Here is a 20,188-nt window from a genome sequence, read left to right on the forward strand (position 1 = left end):
ACCGTGGGCTGTCAACCATTGAAAAGGCACACACATGAACACACACAAACATAAACACACAATGTAATGCAACACCCTGCTTTGTCCAAACTTGCACAAATAGGACTCGGGGAAAATTAGGCACCCAAACGCACAGAAATACATTAATACAGACTAAAAACACTCAAATCCCACACAGCAGAACTCTCTGTCCCACACACACACACAAACACACCCACGTTTCCCGTAGAGGAGGACACCAGTGTCCCGCTTCTGTCTTTCCCTCTCTGACAGCAGCGGCCCTCTGTGGTTGAGCGGCTCCGGCTTAGCCCCCTCCCTGCGTGTATGGCTGGCTGACCGTCTGACACACGCGCACAGACACACACCTCCTTCTGCCTGCTCCCTCACTGATTCCTGGCTTCCTGCCCCTTTCCTGCTCGCTCGCTCCACACAGGATCACAGTGGTCTGCCAGCCTGGCCACGTCTCCTCCATTCACTCATTGTCACCACATTGTCCTCTGCCCGCTGTCCCACTAGAGGCTTCAGACCTCAGCTAAATCCACACCACTTTTTGTACATCTCTATCTTTTATTCTAGCTTGCCCAATTCCTCTCTTTCCCTATAGTTTCTCTCTGCCTTTCTCTTTTCTCTTATCTGCTCCCTCCTCCATGGTTTTATCTGCTCTTTCTCTGCCTCTCACCTTACCCTCTCACCTTAACCCCCCCACCCCACACACACACACACACACACACACACACACACACGTCTCCTCTGGCCATTTATCCAGCTGTATTGTGTGGTGTAGTGTATTGTTGTCTGTTTACAGTAGCCAGCACTGACGCCAGCTGTGGATTCACAGAGGACAGTGACCGGCTCAGCAGCATATTCAAAGCCTTGCTGGCCGGCTTCCTGCGTCTGGAAGACTCGCCTGCGACTCGCTGGCCTCGCTACCCCCTCTGGGAATTTGAATACTCGCTAATCGATCACTTTGTGCCAGCAGAGGTGATAATGTGGCCAAACCCTAATTGTTGTTGCTGTAAATGAAGAGTGGTGTTTTGCAGCACTTAATTTCAGTCACACCATTACCTCTCAGTCTGCTTTTCCTGCTTTTGCTTTTGCCTTGCTCCTCTTTCGCTATGTACTTTTTCTCTAAGGCTAATGAAAATTCTGCAGAGCTCTGGCACTTTGAATGAGTGTGTTGGACAGTACATTAATACTGATGTTAAGAAGAGAGAGATAGAGGAAGCCAGAGGAAATGATGTGGTCGGGGTGCACAGGGGCAAGGGCGCTCTGCAGAGGATAAAGGGGGAAGCAGGAGTCTGGAAATTCAATTATAACTGTGCCCCGGCAGTGATTCCAGTGGTATTAATGGGACAGCAGAGCGTGAGAAGAGATGTACGAAGAACGAGACCGAAAGAGGAAGAAAATAGATAGAAAGCGGAGCAACAAATGCAACCCTGTTAGCAAAGAAACATGATACAACATCAGTGTTTGCGTCATCATTTCCTAATTTTAAGACACGGCATCTGCAATGAACAGGAAAATAACACATCTTCAAAGTCATGAGCGCAGTGCATTACTCGCATTATTTTAATGTGTGCTCTTATTTTGCATTACACTCCTGAACGTGTCATCTCACTTTGATGCCTAGAGAACCTCAAAGAAGAAGCCGACGCTCACCAGCCCAGCCTAATTGTCTGTTACGAACAAGTGCAAGGAAAAGTTAGATCTCATTCATTCAATTTGCCACGTTAGAAGCATGAATATTCGGGGGGGAAATCAACACGCTACTGTACATCGCGTAAACAGGAGTTGGACTCTAACTGAATGACTCACATACGCATGCACAACAACAATCTCATGATGCAGAACTCCAGGGCCGTGTCTAGACTAGTATTTCTCACCTCCTCCTCTTCTTCTGTCCATCTCTCAATGACATTGCCAAGAGGCTATGGTATGAGTGTTTAAGCAATGTTTATTAAAGCGTCAGTCTGACTTTAATGCTGTTTGGTTTGATGTACTTTCTCTACCTGTCACACTCATATTTTATCCTCTCAGAGGCCAGTGACCTGGTACAGCTAGGTAGATGTGTGCCATTTTGAGTATATTCCGTCTCTTTATATACATTTTGTATGGAACAGGCTATGTTGAAATTGCTTACTCGGTCGTAGTATGACAAACTGATGAGAACTATTGATGAGATTAAGGACAACAGCTTAGAGTCCACAGAATTTGCTCCAGACACAAACTCATTAAAGGAGTCATAAAGGGAACTAATGAAAATCCTGACCGGTATCATTACAAGTCCACAGGAGTCCTCTTGCCTTTCTCCTCTGCAAGCTAGAGAATAAAGGCAGTCAAATTAATGTTCGCGCCAATAATGTTAGAAAATCATCTCTTTCCTTTAAGTAGCAGCTATTCTCCCTTGAGTGTAAAGCCAACTAAATTAAAGTTCAGGCCAATATTGGGGCGTAACCATTTACACTCTGTCTTTGTTCCTTTGTGTGTGTCCTTCTGTCATTATCAGGATGACAACTCCATGTTCTTTCAGTTTGGTCCTTCCATTGAGCAGCAGGCTTCTGTCATTCTGAACATCATGGAGGAGTATGACTGGTACATCTTCTCCATCGTCACAACGTACTACCCGGGTTACCAGGACTTTGTCACCAAGGTAACGTCATGCACCAGAGGCAACATGCTCATGACATCAGGAAATAAAAGAGAGTGAATTCAGAAGTTAAGATTTACATTATAATATACAGCATAGGTCAAAGGTCTGGATAAACCTACACGTGTATACATTTTCCTTACTAAAGACATCTAAACTATCGAAAAATGCATATTTAATCATGTAGTTAACAACAACAAACCAAAAAAAACAAAGTATTTTTCATTACTTAAACTCTTGAAAGCAGTAACCCCTGCTTTTGACACCTGTGCACACTCTTGACACCCTCTCAATCGGCTTGTTTTTCAAATAACAGGTGTGCCTCATCAAAAGTTAATTAGTTTGACTTCTTGCTTTCTTGACATGTTTGACACCATCAGGTTTGTTGTATTGATTTGCAGTAAATAGGCCTGTTCAAAATCTATGGTAATCTAAAAGTTTTTCAAAGATTCTTCTGGGCTTATTTGGGAGTGTAGAGGTGGGCAGAGAAAGAGGGATGGCATATGATAAAAGACCGTGTCAGAACTCTGGTTGCAGTGACAAACTTTCCAACAAGTCCCTCAACTGAAACACTCATATATGTTGATTATTCATACTCTTAAATACGACTCTCCCTTCAGTGCACCAGTTCTACAATTGGCATGATGGAAATACAGTATGTCCCATGTATGGCTTTCACATCAGGGACTCACAGCATTGGCGAGTCTATCATTTGACGAGCCACAAAATCCAGATAATGATGAAGGAAGGGTGGTTGGATGGAGCAGCTAAATACTGTGCTTTCAACCTTGGGTCTTTGTTAGATCGTCCAACACACGTTCCTTTAACGACACAACAACTTCGTTTGTCATTTCCTGGTTGGCTATAGGCTGTAACATCACTTGGTTAGGATTAGACATTGAAACTACAAGGTTAGGGTTAGAGATGGATCCTGGTTGGGGATAAAAACATTCTTTTTGCAACGAGAATTGGACATTTTTACCCTTTACACGCAGTAGCTCTAATGACAACTAGGGGTAGCATAGTATTTGAATCAAAGTCCATATCTGCCTGCGTGCGTATATATGCCATATGGGCAAGTTTTGGGAAGAGGAGAGTCTTTCAGCTCCTGTTAGTAATGCAAACTGTAGAAATACTATACAAACAAGTAGAGAGACTCAACAGTTGCATCATTACCGTAGGACAGTTTTCACGTACAGTAGCAAAAATTGTAAAACACTTTGATGAAATTGGCTCTGATGATTGGTGTCCCAGAACGAAAAGATCAGGTTTATTTGTGCTACTATCTTCAGGAATTGCTAGTTATCAACACCTCAGATTGAAAGCCTAGACAAATCCTTCACAGTGTTTAAATGGTAGACACATCTCAATATCAACTGCCCAAAGGAGACTGTGTGGGTCAGGCTTTCACAACCAAACTGCTTCAAATATATATAAAAAAAAGATTAATTGGGCCAAAAAACATAAGAATGGACAATGATAACTATAGTGATATAATGTAAACTTTTATTTGGTCTGATGAGTCCAAATTTGATATTTATAGTTTTGATTGACTTCTCTTTGTGAGATACACCAATGGGGAACGAAGCTGTTATTTGTTATTTATTTCCATTATCTGATCTTATAACTTAGAAAACGATGTTATGTTTAATGTCACTGCTCCATCCTCACACAATAAGCAGCAACATTAAAACTGTAGCCAAGTACTTTATCATAGCCAGTTTCTTTGCCCTTTGTCCCACCCAGATCCGTAGCACCATCGAGAACAGCTTTGTGGGCTGGGAATTGGAGGAAGTTCTTCTACTTGACATGTCCGTAGATGATGGCGATTCAAAGATCCAGAACCAGCTGAAGAAGCTCCAGAGCCCCGTCATTCTTCTCTACTGCACAAAAGAAGAAGCCAACACGATCTTTGAGGTGGCCCACTCCGTTGGGATCACTGGTTATGGCTACACCTGGATTGTACCTTCACTGGTAGCTGGAGACACTATTGTAGTGCCAGCAGAGTTTCCCACAGGTAGGATATCTGAAACTGAGTCAGATTTACAATTTATAATCTGATCCTGTTTTTATCTGTCATAATCTCAAAAGAAAAAAAAAGATGCTATCTTACTTTGAGTGCAAATCTCAAACCCTTTTTTACTACAACGGTTTCAAACCGTGCAGTGCTTGGTTGATGTTTTTTCAAAAGCATTTAAAGTATGACGAGTGCACCCATTTTGCACAGGGCCCCATTTTTTGAAAGTAAAAAAAATCCCTTTCAATCATACTGCTATTTCTTTGCGCTATTCTAAAATATGCCAGGTCAGCAGTGGTGTAAACAATCAATCAAGTTTGGTGGCATGATAAATGACTCAGCCTCCTCCTGGCTTTTACTCTTGTGGGTATCTTATTCTGAAATGTACTTGAAGACAAAATGAAATGAATAAAGAGAATATGCGGATTTGACAATATATATCGATTGTATCGATTATATGTATTGAAGCAACATGGTTATACGGTCTCCTAGAAAAAAAAAAGTATTAAACCCCATGCATAAACTGCACTGTTCGGAATTAGTGTGAATTTTCAAACATGTCTTACTGTATTTGATAATAACTGTAAGTAACTATTTAATGTATATCCATCACAACTGTAGATTATAGGTAATGCCATTGATGAACGCGTAAGAGTAAATGATTCTAATTAATCAGCATAGTAACTTAGTTTCTGACAAACAGTGCCCACCCACACACACTCACTGACACCATCTTAGAAGTCAAAATCAACAAAAAAAAATATCATACACTGTAACCCAAAATCATAACATCGAGTAATAAATCTTTTTAATCACTGCTTTTATTTAATAGTGAATTTCTCTACAGTGGAGCTGGTTGTGTCACCTTTCGCAGCAAGAACTACAACAAAATACCAGTGCAGTCTCCATCTTTTTCAAATTGAATTAACTAGGCACTGCTAACACTTTCACACAGGTCCAGTTGTGATTGGATTTCTTTTTTTTCTTACAAATAACATTCAATGCTTGTATTTTTCATTTACTCGCCTTAGCTTTAAGTTGCAATATTTTTTATGAAGCCTGTTGTGTAAGAATCCAAAGCGTCTGGTTGCACTTTATCGCCTTTAATGATGCCAATTTGTTGCGCCGAGACTCTTAAATATAATTCCGTTCTGATCTTTTTTTACCAGGCTAAAATGCTAAAATGTCAGAAACTGCTCATGAAAAGAAAGACAAGTTGGATTTTTTTATCCAGCCTGCAGCAACATCCATTTTCAATAGTCACTCAGTTCCTTTTGGTCTGCTTGGCACTACAGAACAGAAAAGCTGAGAAATGTTATTTTTAAGTTAGCCATTGGGATTTTACCTGCAAGACACAGAACAAAGTGACCTTTGGTAATGGTAAGTTAGAAGCCTTTCTACCTCTTTTTCCTCCCACAATACCACTGGATGTCACTCTAACCTTTGAAGGTCAAACAGGGAACCAAAGTAACAAATAAGTTGGTGCACATTAGCCACTCAGCCTGCTCACGCAATCTGTCAGGCAAACTTGTCAGACTGCCAAATGTAACACAACTTGCAGCACTTGGGGGTGGACGGACACTTTTAGAAAGGCCAGCTCCCAGTGGGAACCAAATTGTTCTCTGTCAGTGAAGTTTCCGCGGTCCTAACCGATGGAACTGTCCATAATTCGGGCTGCTTCTCTCCTTGCAACAGAGTCAGCCGTGCGGGCGGTATAATGTTCACTGGGCGTATGACCCTGATAATTTGCGGGTGTTTGGCTTGTTGATTTACACTGAAGGGGAGAGGACACTGCCTGTCCTCAGCGCTTCCTGGGGAATGGTTTCCAGGCAAAACCTTAGATTGTTGTGCCTTCAAGCACCATAACTCAAATGTTTTACCTCTGCTCCCCTATTGACATCTACGGATGATTTAGTTTGAATGGGAGTAAGGAGCGTACCGGCACACCAGAGTGTGCGCTTTTGACAGCATTTTGTGTGAAGAAACTGTGCAATTGGTTCAGGGTTCAATTTGCATGAGAGAAATAATGGGTGAATTTAATCTAATGGGTAGTGTGTTTGTGCCTTAGTGTGTACTTACATGGAGTGTTTGGGGAACCAAACTATGGCTGTGTGTGTGTGTTTGTTTCACTCTGTAAAGTTTGATGCATCACCATATCAGTTATTTAAATCACACAAAGACGCCCCTCTCGATTTACGATGCCACAGAGTTAATCATGTCTAGTTTGTGTACTGCCTGGCTGATTACAAAGTGGAGCTGTGCTGCACTGGATGGACACACACAAACCTTCAGTTGACAGTGAATTATCATGGCATGAATCAAATTGGACATAATGACAGATAGTAGGAAAAATGTCATCTTCCCATTCTGTGTGTGCTGAATAAGATGCAGAATGTGTCATAATACATGTTATTTAAAGGGTTTGGATTCCAACAACAACATGACTGGGATCATGGGGTTGAAAATATAACCCCAAACAGAAAAATAACAGCAAAGACGGTATGGTAAATACAAATTTAAACAAAATATAACGTGATTCTTATTTTTTTTTAAATTACGAACCATATAAACCCAAAATATTTAAATTTTGTCAATAATGGGATGACGATCTCTAGTTTGCCAACAAATGTATGAGAAAAATCACTGAAATGTTTAAAAACAATGTTCCTCAAAGAGAGATTGAATTGCTTTGTATATTTCTCCCTCTACAGTGCATAATAAGATTAAATAATGCAGGAACCTGGAGGAATTTCAGTGAGTAACGTCGCACGATCTCTGATTCATCAGAACGCACCGCATCAAGAGCTGTCAAATGTAAATCTCGCTTGGAGGCGGCTGCATCTTTTCTGGACTCGGAGGAATCAGAAAGTGGAAACATGCGTGGTCAGACGAATCAGAATTCCAGATCTTCACCCTAAGAAATGGACGCCGTGTTCTCCAGACCAAAAGGACCATCCTGAATGTTATCAAATAACACGTTTAAAAGCCAGGCTCTGTGATGGCATGCGGTTGTGTCAGTGCTATTGGCAAAGTTAATTTACACTTCTGTGATGGCAGCATTAATGCAGAAAAATAAAGTTAAATTTTAGCCTCTTTCTGTTGCAGATTTTAAGATGTACTTGTTGGCCTTGCATCACGAGTTTGTGTGAATTTTAGCATTTAAAATTGACACAAACCGGGATGAAGATTTTAAAGTAATTAAAGAAGACAGACGATATTTGCCCAATTCAGCTATTCAACCAGCTTTCATACACCCTTTAATGCTGAGCATCTGAGAAGCCACATGACGCTCGTTGAGGCACTCAAGCGCACCAACTTCTGAACTAACATGGAGCGAAATGACACTGTAGCAGAGGACGTGACTGATGGTTTGTTCCTCGTGTACTCCGGTTGAATCCTGCAGTTCAGGGTTAGGCAGAAGCTGCACGCTAGCTGTGGGGCCAATTTGCTTACCGGGCTCACATGATAATTTGCACCATGTGTGGTGAAGCGCCACCAACTCTCAGGGGTAATTCCACTGATGCCTTCCTTAAGTAGTGCTCTGGGGAAACCATCTCTCCATCCACTCTTCTCCCTCCCTACCATTTCCAATTTATTTTACAGTATTTCTCTTTCTGTATTCTTGTGTCCCTGCTGCTGTCTCTTTGTGCGTCTTTTTACCTTTTGTCCCTTTTAGCTCTCTCTCTCTTCCACTCACATCTTTTCTGCCTCTGTTCCTTCCTAATCAGAGTTACACAATACTGCACACAGTGTGCCAACCTAAACACCTGGTCTGACATAACTGCCAACAATAAGCTACTTCCAAAAAATAGCTGTGATGTTCTCCAATCACTTGACCTTAGTTTGGATACTCTGTATCTGCAGTCTATCTATCTATAGATAGATGTGTTTATGTGCATATGTGGATGATCTGTTTTTGGGAGACAGGTTTCTTCTAAAGAAAGGCAGCAGCCACACAACTATCCAGAAAAAGGCTTTAAAGATGCGACATTGCTGTTCATATTTACCATTGCCAGTTGATGGGCTTGTGTTGTGACATTTAAACATGTCCTAAGAGAGGTATCAATATGTATATATATCATGCAGCAGCTCCCAATGTGTAGAAAAGAGTACACCTCAGAGCACACAGACAAGCATCTTCCTTGAAAAGAATCGTTCCCATTAAATAATAAAAGGGAAGTGAGTAAGAAGGAACAAGCGATGGGAATGAGTGTGGAGAAAGTGTCAACAGTGTGTGATTTTTAGATATGGTCCTGAAGGAACAGAGCTGTCAGCGCAAAAGCCCCGTGAGAAGGGCAGGTTGCCAGGCCGCCTGTCTATTTATGCCCACTGACACGGTAGTGGACTGGCTGACATGTGGTCATACACTGTCAGACAGATGCAGACTGACTGAAAGACTGAGGGCAAGACGGGCTAAATGAAAAACAAAGAGATAGGCGGCCAGATAAATTAACACGAGGGCTCTGCATTTTGAGCTGTGACCCTGAACTACGAGGCTTGTAGTGAGTGCTGGACAAACAAATCCCTAATTATCTATTTTCAGACCTCAAAGAAGCCTTTGTTGCAGAGTTGAGAATCAGCTGTTATCATTTACCTTTTGGATTTTTGCCATTTTTGAGGACACTTCGTTTGTAATTCAGGCTTTTCTTATTTTACGTGTGATGCCTGCTGACTTTGAAAAGGGGGTCTTAAAGGTATACTAAGTTAAATATTACATAAAAAAGAGCAAAAAGCAAAGGTGCTAATGCAAAAGTAATTCTAAAACTCTGTGTACGCACAAAGGCAGAAATGTGGATACACATTATTTTTTTCCCCCAAATTTATAAAGCTGTGTGACTTTTATAAATCCCAATCATCACAAAGCTGATTTCCACGCCCATTTTTAAACTCGAATGGATGCAAACACTCTTCTTTAAACACAAAGAAACAAGTAAAAATTGACAATGAGAAACAAAAAAAATCCTGATGAGACTGAGCAATCTCAGTCTGAAATAGTCTGTTTTGTGAAATTGTTTTGTGTAAATTACGAGGCCCAATCTTTTCCCTCAACCTCCTATCGTAGATTCGATGCAATTTGATGGTTTCCTCAGCGAGGCAACTTTTTTTAAAATTGGCATTGAATGAGCTCGACCAGAGTGGTGTTAAAAGCTTTCTATAAGGCACTGAGCTAAACTAATTTGAAATTTGATCAATTTTGAATTGATTGGATTATGATTGTATTGCAGTCAAATCAAATATGTATATGAAACTGAATTGAATTGAATTTTCGAGCTTACATTGTTGTAAAAACGTTTGTACGTATGGTCTGAAGAATGCCTGAGGTGTGCACATTTTCAACACACATCTTGTATCTGCATCTGGCCCTGGAAGTGTGTGGTGATGCATTTCTCTGCAGAGACAACCTCCTCTGCTAGTATTCCGATTCCTTTGTCTTGTGTTGCTGCATTCAGCTTATTTTTGGACTGCGCTCTTCGGGCAACACATGTTACAGCAGCCAATGACAGCAAACTGGTTTGAGGACAATGAAAGTATCAGTTCAAATCACCAACCTTTTTTCTGTGTTGATCTTTTTATGCAACTGGATGCAATGTTTGCCTTCGCTGTAAACGCCACCCTTTGCTGCAGCGCAGGAGAAGAAGGGTCAAGTTTGAGCGCTCTGTTCGTAAACAGTTGCCAGCTTTCCTTTCACTAGTGAAGTAAATCTTAAGTGATCTTTTGAAAAGCCACAAAAAAGAAATTGTGAATCACACCAGATTAGGGTTGTAGCGATACACGAATCTCACGATACAATACGATACACGATATTCAGCCAATGATTCGATATGATTCGATGCACTTACATAATATTCTGAAAAAAAGGGACAGTGTGATTTGACATGAATCGTCGCTGATTGGACTGGTGGTCCGTCCTCTGAAGCGGAAGGACAACACCGCCAGCCAGACAAACAGAAACAAACGTGAGAGCTATGCACTTTATATAACATTTTTATGAAGTAATTTATCACTGTTTTGTAGAATGTCACCCCCTGGCATTGTATTGTATTATATTAATGTTCTGTGTTTTCACTAATTGGAACGTCTGACTTTTCAATAAAGTTTGCTTTAAAATAAATTTAATTTTTTTTTATAAAAAATCGATACTCTTGGCCAAAAAAATTTATCGGGAAACAAAATATCGACATATATCGCAGTATCGATAAAATTGCTCAGCCCTACACCAGATGAGTTTAAAGTGAATAAACTAGGCTGAGTAAAGCTGATGGTGGTTCGTGGGAAAGGCTATGCTGGTAGTGGCTGTAATTAAGTAGAAGAAGTAGTGGTCCTAACTTAAAACAAACGAGGAGGAAAAAAATAAGCACAACAACTATGGCGCACATCCAACGAGAGGAAAAAAGAGAGAGCTCCTCTTCAGGAATTAGTTTTATCCGTGGGGAAAATCTGGGATACTATGTCTTATTTGGGTAGATGCCCCTGAGTTACATGAGTTTTTTTGTTTGCCAAAACCAGAAACTATTGGTGAGTCACGTAATTTTTTCGTTCTCGTTCTCCCTAAGTCTTTGCTAAGGCAAAAAAACCCTGAAGTGCGCATATAAATGTCTTTTCAGCATTACTGAAAGTATTCTTTTCGTGTTTTTATCCACCTTTTCTTATTCACATCTAATAAATACAGATCGAAACCCGCAATGGAAACTGGTGACGACTCTATACACTGACACTATATTGATAGAAATGCAAAGTGCTATATGTCAACATGTTTTCATCCACATAGAATCGCATGAAAATATAAACCAAAGTACTTTCATTACCTTAGAAAGAGCCACTTACTGTATATCTACAGTGTGGGTACTCTTTCGTGTAGTCTGCCATGTCCTGGGGCGTTACTTTTACTTATACAGCAGCCTGTAATGAACAAGTCAAAACGCAGACTCTAGAGAAGGATAATCAGTTGCTAGGAGAAATTTATTTTGCTGTTAAATACCAATAAGTTCAATACAAGACATGCAGGTAGTGGCACCTCACTGCCTTCAGCAGAGTACAGTATGAGGAATATACAAAAGGGTTTTTTAAACGTATTGTGTTCTACACCCAGGATAAAGTTATGAACAGTCTCTGTCTTTCTTAATTACTGGTAATTAATGTTATTTGTTCTGATATCACCGCTGAATCGTTTGGCAAAGTATGGAAAAATAGACACCAAATCGGCATTAAAAAATTAATCCAAAGCAATTCTACTCCCTGTGAGACGGGCCTGAAGACAACCATTTAGCTCCGACATGATGAAATCCTGACACCAGTCAGCTGATTGGTCATTAAAAAGAGATCAACATTGCACACAAGGCAACATGCAGTGTGTCATCAATTAATGGTGGCTGTTTGTCATAGATTAATCATATTATGAGTGCATGTTATAGTGGATTTTATTACCAATGACGGCAGTTTGTTAGATGCATATTAGGGTAATTTACCTAATAAATCAACATTTCCCATAGGCTTAATTTATTTCAGATTAATAATATACCAAGGATAAATTTAACGTGTTTGAAAACGCAAACGAATCAGGACTTCTGTGGTCAAGATAACTAAATTAGTGTTAGCTGTGATGAGGTGAGTCTGATTGAATCTGTCCTTACCTGCATAAAGTATGAAAACAAAACACCAACCTAAGCCTTGGGAATGCTTTAAATCTCCACATATGAACCAAATACTTGCTTACAAAGGAACGACAGGCATCCTGGCAACAGTTGAGCGGATTTTTAGAAGCGCACCCGAAGAGTTGGGCAGTTAGATGGAGACACTGACGAATAAATGTTCATAAAAATTCTAGAGATTGTGAAAGGAGAACAGGACTCAGGCTAACAGGAGGACAGACCTCCAGAATGTACAAAGGCCAGCAGAGACAGACAGTGATTTACAGACGGATTGCCAAACACGGCAAGGTGATAGACTCTTAGTCAGGAGGAATGCAAGGTTGTATGCAGGTTTTCATCTGATTCTATCTGAATCACTACATGTACAGTATGTGTACGCTCGGTCTCCTGCTTATCCTGCTTCTAAAACTTTTCCTGTCTGTTTCATGTTGCCTGTGTCTCTCTTTGTCTTTTCACTTTTCTTCAAACAACTCCTCTGATCTCTCATTCGCATGTCACATTTGCCTAAAATTCTTAACTCCTGCCCTTTCTCCTTCCAGTTTGGCCTAATCCTCTATTGCCCTTCTGTTTCATCGCCTCTGTTTTTTTTTTCTGCCTCCCACATCCCTTCTGAATTTGATCTCTTCTGGCTTTCCCCACCCAGGTCTGCTCTCTGTGTCCTATGATGAGTGGGACTATGGCTTAGAGGCCCGTGTTCGTGACGGTGTGGCGATCATTACCATGGCAACTTCCACCATGATGATGGACCGCGGGCCTCACACCTTGTTGAAATCTGAGTGCCACGGAGCTCCAGAGAAAAAGACCCCCATCTCAGGCAACCCCAATGAAGTGCTCAGGTACGTGTGGGCAGAAGCTGTATTTGACCCAGATGATAGTTTTCAGATTAGAGTCTTCCCATGGCAATACAAATTGATGTCTTTTAAACAAAAAGAAATTATGTGTTTTTTCCGCCCAAAATGCATTTTAGCTGCTTCTTTCTTTAGACCGCCTGGCTTCCCAAATATTTGCTTTTTTTCAAACTGGGCCAAATAATCAATTAAATGAATAATTACAGATGTAGTCATCAAAAAGTGACACCTGGGGGTCTGTACTACAACGCAGGTTCAGCATATCCAGGGAATCTTTAGGGGATCCGGTTGAACTAATCCTAATGACATAAATCTCCCTAAGCGGTACTAGGACGCTGGTCATCAACTCAGCAAGTCAACCCAGGTTTTTCCAACTCTAGGTACACGAGCATTCACTTGAAATGGGCAGAGCTGGCATCAGACGGCAGATTATGGTCATACATTTCCAGTGGCTGAAAAGCAACACAGCTCCCAAAACAGGAAGGAGAGATTATAAAAACAATGCTGACTATGTGAATGAAGGAATGAATGAATGAGTGTGATCAATGGCACCGCCACAGTAACTACATCTGGTGACGTACGATTGTGTATTTCATTACATGAATGCGCTGCGGGGTGCTTTATTGAAGCATGAGATGAGTTTCAGTCTAACTCTGTCAGATGTGACGCTGTTAAAGTTGCTTTAGGTACCAAATAAAGAACAAACAGAAAAGCAATTAAAAGCAGTCGGCGGTCTCACTCTGAGTGTTGTAAAGATGTTTCTACCATCCAGCCTGTAAAATGATATAATAAAAAGGCGTTAAATTGTCCGGGGATTTCAATAAGCTTGCTTTTAAAGCATTTAATATGGATTTAAACATGAAAACATAGACATCCCTTGATGCAGTTAGACTAGTTTGACACGCTACATTCATTTCAGGAGAAAATGGCAAGTCAGATATTCATAGATCAGTGATGATTTCAAGAGATAAAATCATTTTTGTTCAAAAGCTTTTAAAGTCATTAACAGTTTTAGAGTAATCAGTCTAAATTTTAGGCTAAATTTGCTGCTGTTTTCCTGCTGTTGTCCATGCAGTAGGAAGAGAAACTCAGCACATATCCCATTAAAACTGATTCAACAGCGCACAGCGTTGGACTCTGTGTCATCTGCAGGCCGTGTTGCTTTTCATTTGTTTTATCTAATTTATTACAAATACATTTGAGTAGCCAAATTAATGTGGCAGTGATATATGGCTGTCAAAATGCTCCACACAACAGGTTCAACGGTGTACAAGTTCAGGCAGTCTATCATCAGTGCAGCATCTTGGCATAGATAGCATCATCAATGCTCACGGCATATGCTGGCGCACACGCGCACACACGGACATGCAAAAAAAACACACTTTCTCCTTCATCCCTTGCATACTGTGATCATCCCTCGCTCCATGAAAGAATACCTTAAACACATAAACAGCCACCCTCAAATGCCCCCTTGTAAAACTAAGCCCACCCCCTCAGCTGCCCGTCTCAGCAGCACGCCTTTTGAACTGGTTGTGAAGCGTTCCGTTCGGCTGCACTTTGCTCTGCGCGCTGCCTAATTGGTCCCAATGGCGTTTCAGTTGGCGAACACTGTCCCCCGTGGCACTGTGCTCCGGAGCTCTGCGCAGTATCGTATTCAGGAACGTTTTCAACCCCGCGCCACTATGCATGTCTGCTGAATGTTTGTGGGCATGTGTTCTTTATGAAGAGATACAAACCACCAAGGAAAGTGTGTGTGTGTGCTAAAGAGACTTTCAGTGTTCCTTTTACTACACTGGTTTGGTTGCTCGGAAAAAACGAGCCTTCACAGCAGAACCACACGCTCACCTTTTTGGATTGCACGGCTTAGGAGGTTCAGACTTAACTGCATCCTGCACCGAGGCCGCAAAGCTTTGTTGTGTGTTCCAGTGTATTCTTCAGATGTCATTTCAGCACTCGTTTTGTGGGTCATTCCTTCCTAAGACTTTGCATTTGTAATTTTCCTGCACTGATTATGTGTGTCTGACTGTTTTTCCTACTGTGCACTGCTTTGTTTGTTCCAACTCTCTTGTGATCTCTTCTGCGGTGTCCCGTCCTGGTCTCTGTGCTGCTTAGCTTCATCCTGACCCCATCACGTTTGTTATCATCTCTTGCTCCACAGTCTTTTCTTTTTTTGTTTCGCCCTGGCCTTCTTTTAAAAATCTCCTCTCCTTTGCATTGTTTATTCTCTTCTGCGGACTGCTGCCCTGCTCCGTTTTTTCTTCTCACACCTCCTCTCTTCTCCCCTCATCGCCTCCCTTCTCCCTCTGGTGCTTTTCCTCTAATCTCCACTGTTCTGCTCCTCCCCAGCCATTGTCTGCACTCCAGACCTGCAGTTTCACAATCAACTTAGCTGTGTCGTTGATTAGATCAGTTGCGAGCACTGCTGAGATCCTTCGCCCCTCGCTGCCCTAACTAAATTTGTTTGGTGATAACCTTTGTCTTCAAGTGTTCAATCAAGAGATTAGCAATTGGCCGACAGTCTATATACTAGAAACTGAATGAACGGGCCGGTTGCTTGGCTCGGCTGGCTTGAAGGATGCCCTGCTCCCTGGTCACTGCACTGCTAAGTAAATCAAGAAATGAATAGATGGAAGGTGAGTAGAGCGCAACTAAATTTGAAAGATCTTTTGGTGCGTTGAAAACGCTCACTTTTAATGTCAATCTCCGGTGAATTCAAAGACCATTTGTACATTTTCAAAAGTAAAATATTAATAGATTAGGTGGAGTCACAGGCCTGGCAGCTGGAAGACAGGCTAACAGTGAAACATGTTCTGAGTGCAGAGCAGTGGTCCCACGCTTTTACGTAACACGGACATCCACAGCCCCGTCTGCCTGGCTGAGGTGCGTGTTCGCCAACCGCACCCGTCATGCTCCAACTATGTTAACGTGAAGGGATTTTTAGATGGTTTTTAAATCCATTATTAATCACAAGGTATTGGATAATGTTGCTGTTTCTTTTTTACTAAACTTCGGTCAAGTCCATACTGTTTGAACTTTTAGTTGACTAAAACTTCAAATGTTCTGTGCAACGCTTATTCTGCCCTCAGAAATGAATATTTATGGATTTTAAAATAATTATCTAATGCCTAATTCTTAACGAGAGTAAAAATAGTGAGAATTATGTCGGGACTCTCATTACTTAATACTGTTCAATTCTGTGAGATCCTCCCCTTAGTCCTGATTTTTGGGACTTTTGATCTGAAATGGTCGATGGTTTCTCAAATTAAGAATCCAGCTGCCTTTAAGAGGGAAACAACCTTGAGTCCATGAAAAGATGAATCTACTGAGTAAACAGTCTGTGGAAGTGGTGCTTAATCTCAGCCACATCCTCCTCCCCTGCACTTGTTGCTGGTTACAGGGACTTGTTTGAGGTGCATAAAATAACTCTTTCGGAAATTCTCTGGCTCGAATAAACATTTTTTCTTGATTCTCTTGTCAAAATGAAAAAAAAAAAAAACTACCCACTGAAAAATAGGCGAGCCATTTTTTACATGAATTAAATTGAAAATATTTGTCCTGTTTGGCTTACTTACTTTTTCCTCTGACTCGAATTTGCACTCTTTAATGCAGTCACAGCTAAGCTAAATGTTTTTTTAAGGCGTTCCAGCTCATTCAGAATTTGGGTGCACTTTTTAAAAGGTATCATAAATTCTACTTTCTCAAATCAGGTGACATCTTTCTAAAAAAAAAAAAAAGCCTCTGGCAACAGCAGAAGCCCTGTAGGTAAAGGTACAGCTGTTGCTTGGTCGGTTTAGAGGAGGACATGACTCTCTCTGCTTCTCAAAACTCCACCATTTCATGCAGAACCACCGTTTAATGAACTGTCAGGGAAGCTCTTGGCCTATTTCTTGCTTTAGATTTATCCCACACCATATTATTGTGGCTAATTTGAGCCGTATTTGCAAACCGGGAGAAGGAAATGCGAAACAGCACGGCAAATGGTGGAGGAAGGAAATAAGGAGGATGGCAGTCATTTGTTTGAGCGCTTAGTGAGGAGACTGAACAATATCAACAAGAGCATACGTTCCAGTGCACAATGAACAATGCGAAATGTGTGTTACAGCTTTGGGATATACATCCCATTGGGATCACACATCACATACATTTAAAAGCTTATGGACTAGAATATGTTAAGTCAGTAAGAGATGCGTGTAATTGTGTAAATCATCTCTCGTTTAGTCTTCTGTCAACTGTTGAGTGAATTGCTGTATGGTTCTGGACATCTCGTTGACTTCGTGAGCAACGCGTCCCGCTGATCCGTCCCTCTATTCCTCGTTCAGCCCCTGGTACTTCACTGAATACCACAAGAGAAGGACATGTCACTCCACTAAGTAAATTAAGTCCTTTGTAGCCAGCACTGTGACATTGCAGCTTTTGCCACAGTATGAGCCTGACATGTGAAGATAGCAGAGAAGGGAAGAGGATGCCGAAGCACAGAGGGTGAAAAACATAGTCGGGGAGAAGTAGGGCTGGAGACACACAACCGTGTGAGAATCATGAGCTTGACGACAGCGGCCCTGACCTTGCCAGGCGTGGACAGGTTCCAGATGAGCTCGGAGTTGGAAAGGTGTCAAGTGCTTTTAAGCTCCGTGGCCATTCGATAACTTCTGTGGCCTCAGTAAGGCTTTCAGCATAGTTTATGCGTGTTTGTATTTTGGTGAGTTTGTTTTGTGGGTGCAGAACACTCTGAAGCAGCAGGGATGTGTGGACCGTGTATTCACAGAGAAGTGTTTGTGACTGTGTGTGTGTTTTTTTTCTTCTTTTTATCAGGCTGAGTCTGTGAAGACCAGTTTTGGTGTGCGTTTTTTTGGGCAGGGCGGCGGAGTTAGAAAGACTGTGATTGGCACAACATCAAGAAGCTCTTGCTCTTGTCTTCTATTCCTTCCATTTCTCTTCCCACCATCTTCCCAGCTTTCTGCTTTTCTCTGCTTTAATATTTCTACCTGTACCTGCCACTTTCATTCAGTCCTTTCCATCTTCCTCCATTGGCATAGCATTATTTGCGTTATTTTCTCTACACTTTGCTGCCTTGTCTCACTTAGTTTTCTCAGATTCGGGCTTTTATAGGTTTCGATTTGTTTTGCAGCACTTTTTTTTCTTTCTTTACTTTTAAGGCTTTTCAGGTTTCATTCCAAAAGTACCTATAAATAAGAAAAATCAAGGGAAGAACATTGCTGCACATGCCCAAGGTAGCGAATTCAATCTCTGAAAGGGTACCCATTATGAATTAATGTCACTGCAGTGAATGGGGCTGAAGTGCTGTTTATTATTTGTCAAAAATAAATCAAATCCAAACTACATATATAGGTGTAAATTCTGCTGTTCTCTTCCCTTCTTTTTGTACTTTTCCCGGTTGCAGAATTTATTCTTACATGATTTGTCATTTAGCACCCATGTCTAAACAAACTCATGCTAATATAAACACATGCACACATAGTAATTCACACTTCATCCCACAGTCACAGGGAACAACCCAAGTGTGCCTGAATCAAAGCCACAGTGTGTTTCTTTGCCTCAACCGCCCAGTGCCATATGGGTTATGTTATCATTCCTCATATAGATCCCTCCTCCATAAATCCAATACTACAGTAATTGCCACCAAGTGTAATTCATGACTAATTGATGTAGGGGTTAATTTATTAAAACTGACTTATCAATATTTCACACGACTCCTCCATTATTCACATAAGAACATGCGCTGAAACGTATCTGTGTCAGGCCATGGAGTGAGCATGACAAGTGTCTGTCTGTGTACGGTGTTTATTGCAGTGTTCCACCGGTTTTCCTCTCCTAAAAGAAGACAGAATAGATGCACAGAACAGTCGGTAACGCTTCAAATGTACAACGCAGTTAGTGAAGGGGGGAAACGTTGCTGAAGAGCTGATCGGAGGACCGGTGTATGTGTTGGACTGCGGTCGCTTGTTCTCCAGGTGGAGACAGCTGCTGCTTTGGTGGCAATTTTAATTTACTGTCTGTACAAAACAGCTGAGATACTCTCCTCTTTGCTTAAAGCTGACAGGCTCAACAGGATATAAACCCATGGAGTTTTGTGGGTGAGTGAATGTGTGCCTCCATCTTATCATGCCATTCACTCACAGCATGGTAGAATGTATGTAGCCCACTGCTGTCTGATGACATGTGCAGCAGCTTTGGAAAATAGTGGAAGGGGGTAGGCTTGTGCTCACATGCTAATTTGCATCTTTGCTGGGGCTTTTAAGATTTTTTTCTGAGTTTTTCTTCACTGTTTTCTTGCATATGGAGTTACGTGTGTCCAGTTTTAGTGATAGGGATGCATGACGGACAGAGCAGGCCGCAACTACTGTAAACGGAGTCATCACAGTGTGATGGGAGAAGAGGAAAGAGTGCATTGCGGTGTAGTTGTAACACGCCCCGTCCCCTCCCTCTTTTCCGCCGAATCCCATCTCTCTCTCTCTTTCTCTGTCTCTTTCCCACCCTCTGTGAGATTATCGTTACCATAGGAACGTGGCACATTGGCTCGGAAAACGCAGCGGTTGTGGGAGCCATGGCAACACACTTATGCTTGTGTTTCACTGCTGTGAGTGTGTAGGATCTCCGAGTATACACACACACGCGCACAAAGGCCCTGAGTCGTACAATAGCTTTGCTCGGTAAAGATTAAAAGGGGGCACGGCGTGGAGTCATTTTGTAAATGGCTTATGATTTATGCAGCAGATTCCATGCACTTTGTATCAGTGCCAAGACTCTACAGGACGGGCCTGCATGAGACGGTATGATGCTGGATGATTCTGATCATCACAGCCCATTGAAAATATCAATATTTGATACAGGACAAAGAATAATGGAGCTGGCATTAGAGTAATTGCTCAATTACATAAGTCACTCTGTTCAGCAGTACATAGATAGATAGATAGATAGATAGATAGATAGATAGATAGATAGATAGATAGATAGATAGATAGATAGATAGATAGATAGATAGATAGATATGGTCACACTCAAATGCACC

General features: G+C 41.5%; 1 protein-coding gene across 4 annotated transcripts in view; it reads left to right on the forward strand.

Annotated features, from left to right (window-relative positions):
- grin2ba (glutamate receptor, ionotropic, N-methyl D-aspartate 2B, genome duplicate a) overlaps nucleotides 1–20,188 on the forward strand; it is a 117,377-nt gene that overhangs the window by 63,277 nt on the left and 33,912 nt on the right. For all 4 annotated transcript variants that reach the window (XM_075453622.1, XM_075453623.1, XM_075453621.1 and 1 more), the window contains exons 5-7: nucleotides 2,507–2,650; nucleotides 4,394–4,664; nucleotides 12,957–13,149. In XM_075453622.1, coding sequence (XP_075309737.1) covers nucleotides 2,507–2,650; nucleotides 4,394–4,664; nucleotides 12,957–13,149 — 608 coding nt within the window. The remainder of the gene's footprint in view (nucleotides 1–2,506; nucleotides 2,651–4,393; nucleotides 4,665–12,956; nucleotides 13,150–20,188) is intronic.

The sequence above is a fragment of the Odontesthes bonariensis genome, chromosome 21 (genome assembly GCF_027942865.1).
Source record: "Odontesthes bonariensis isolate fOdoBon6 chromosome 21, fOdoBon6.hap1, whole genome shotgun sequence".
NCBI classification, from domain to species: Eukaryota; Metazoa; Chordata; class Actinopteri; order Atheriniformes; family Atherinopsidae; genus Odontesthes; species Odontesthes bonariensis.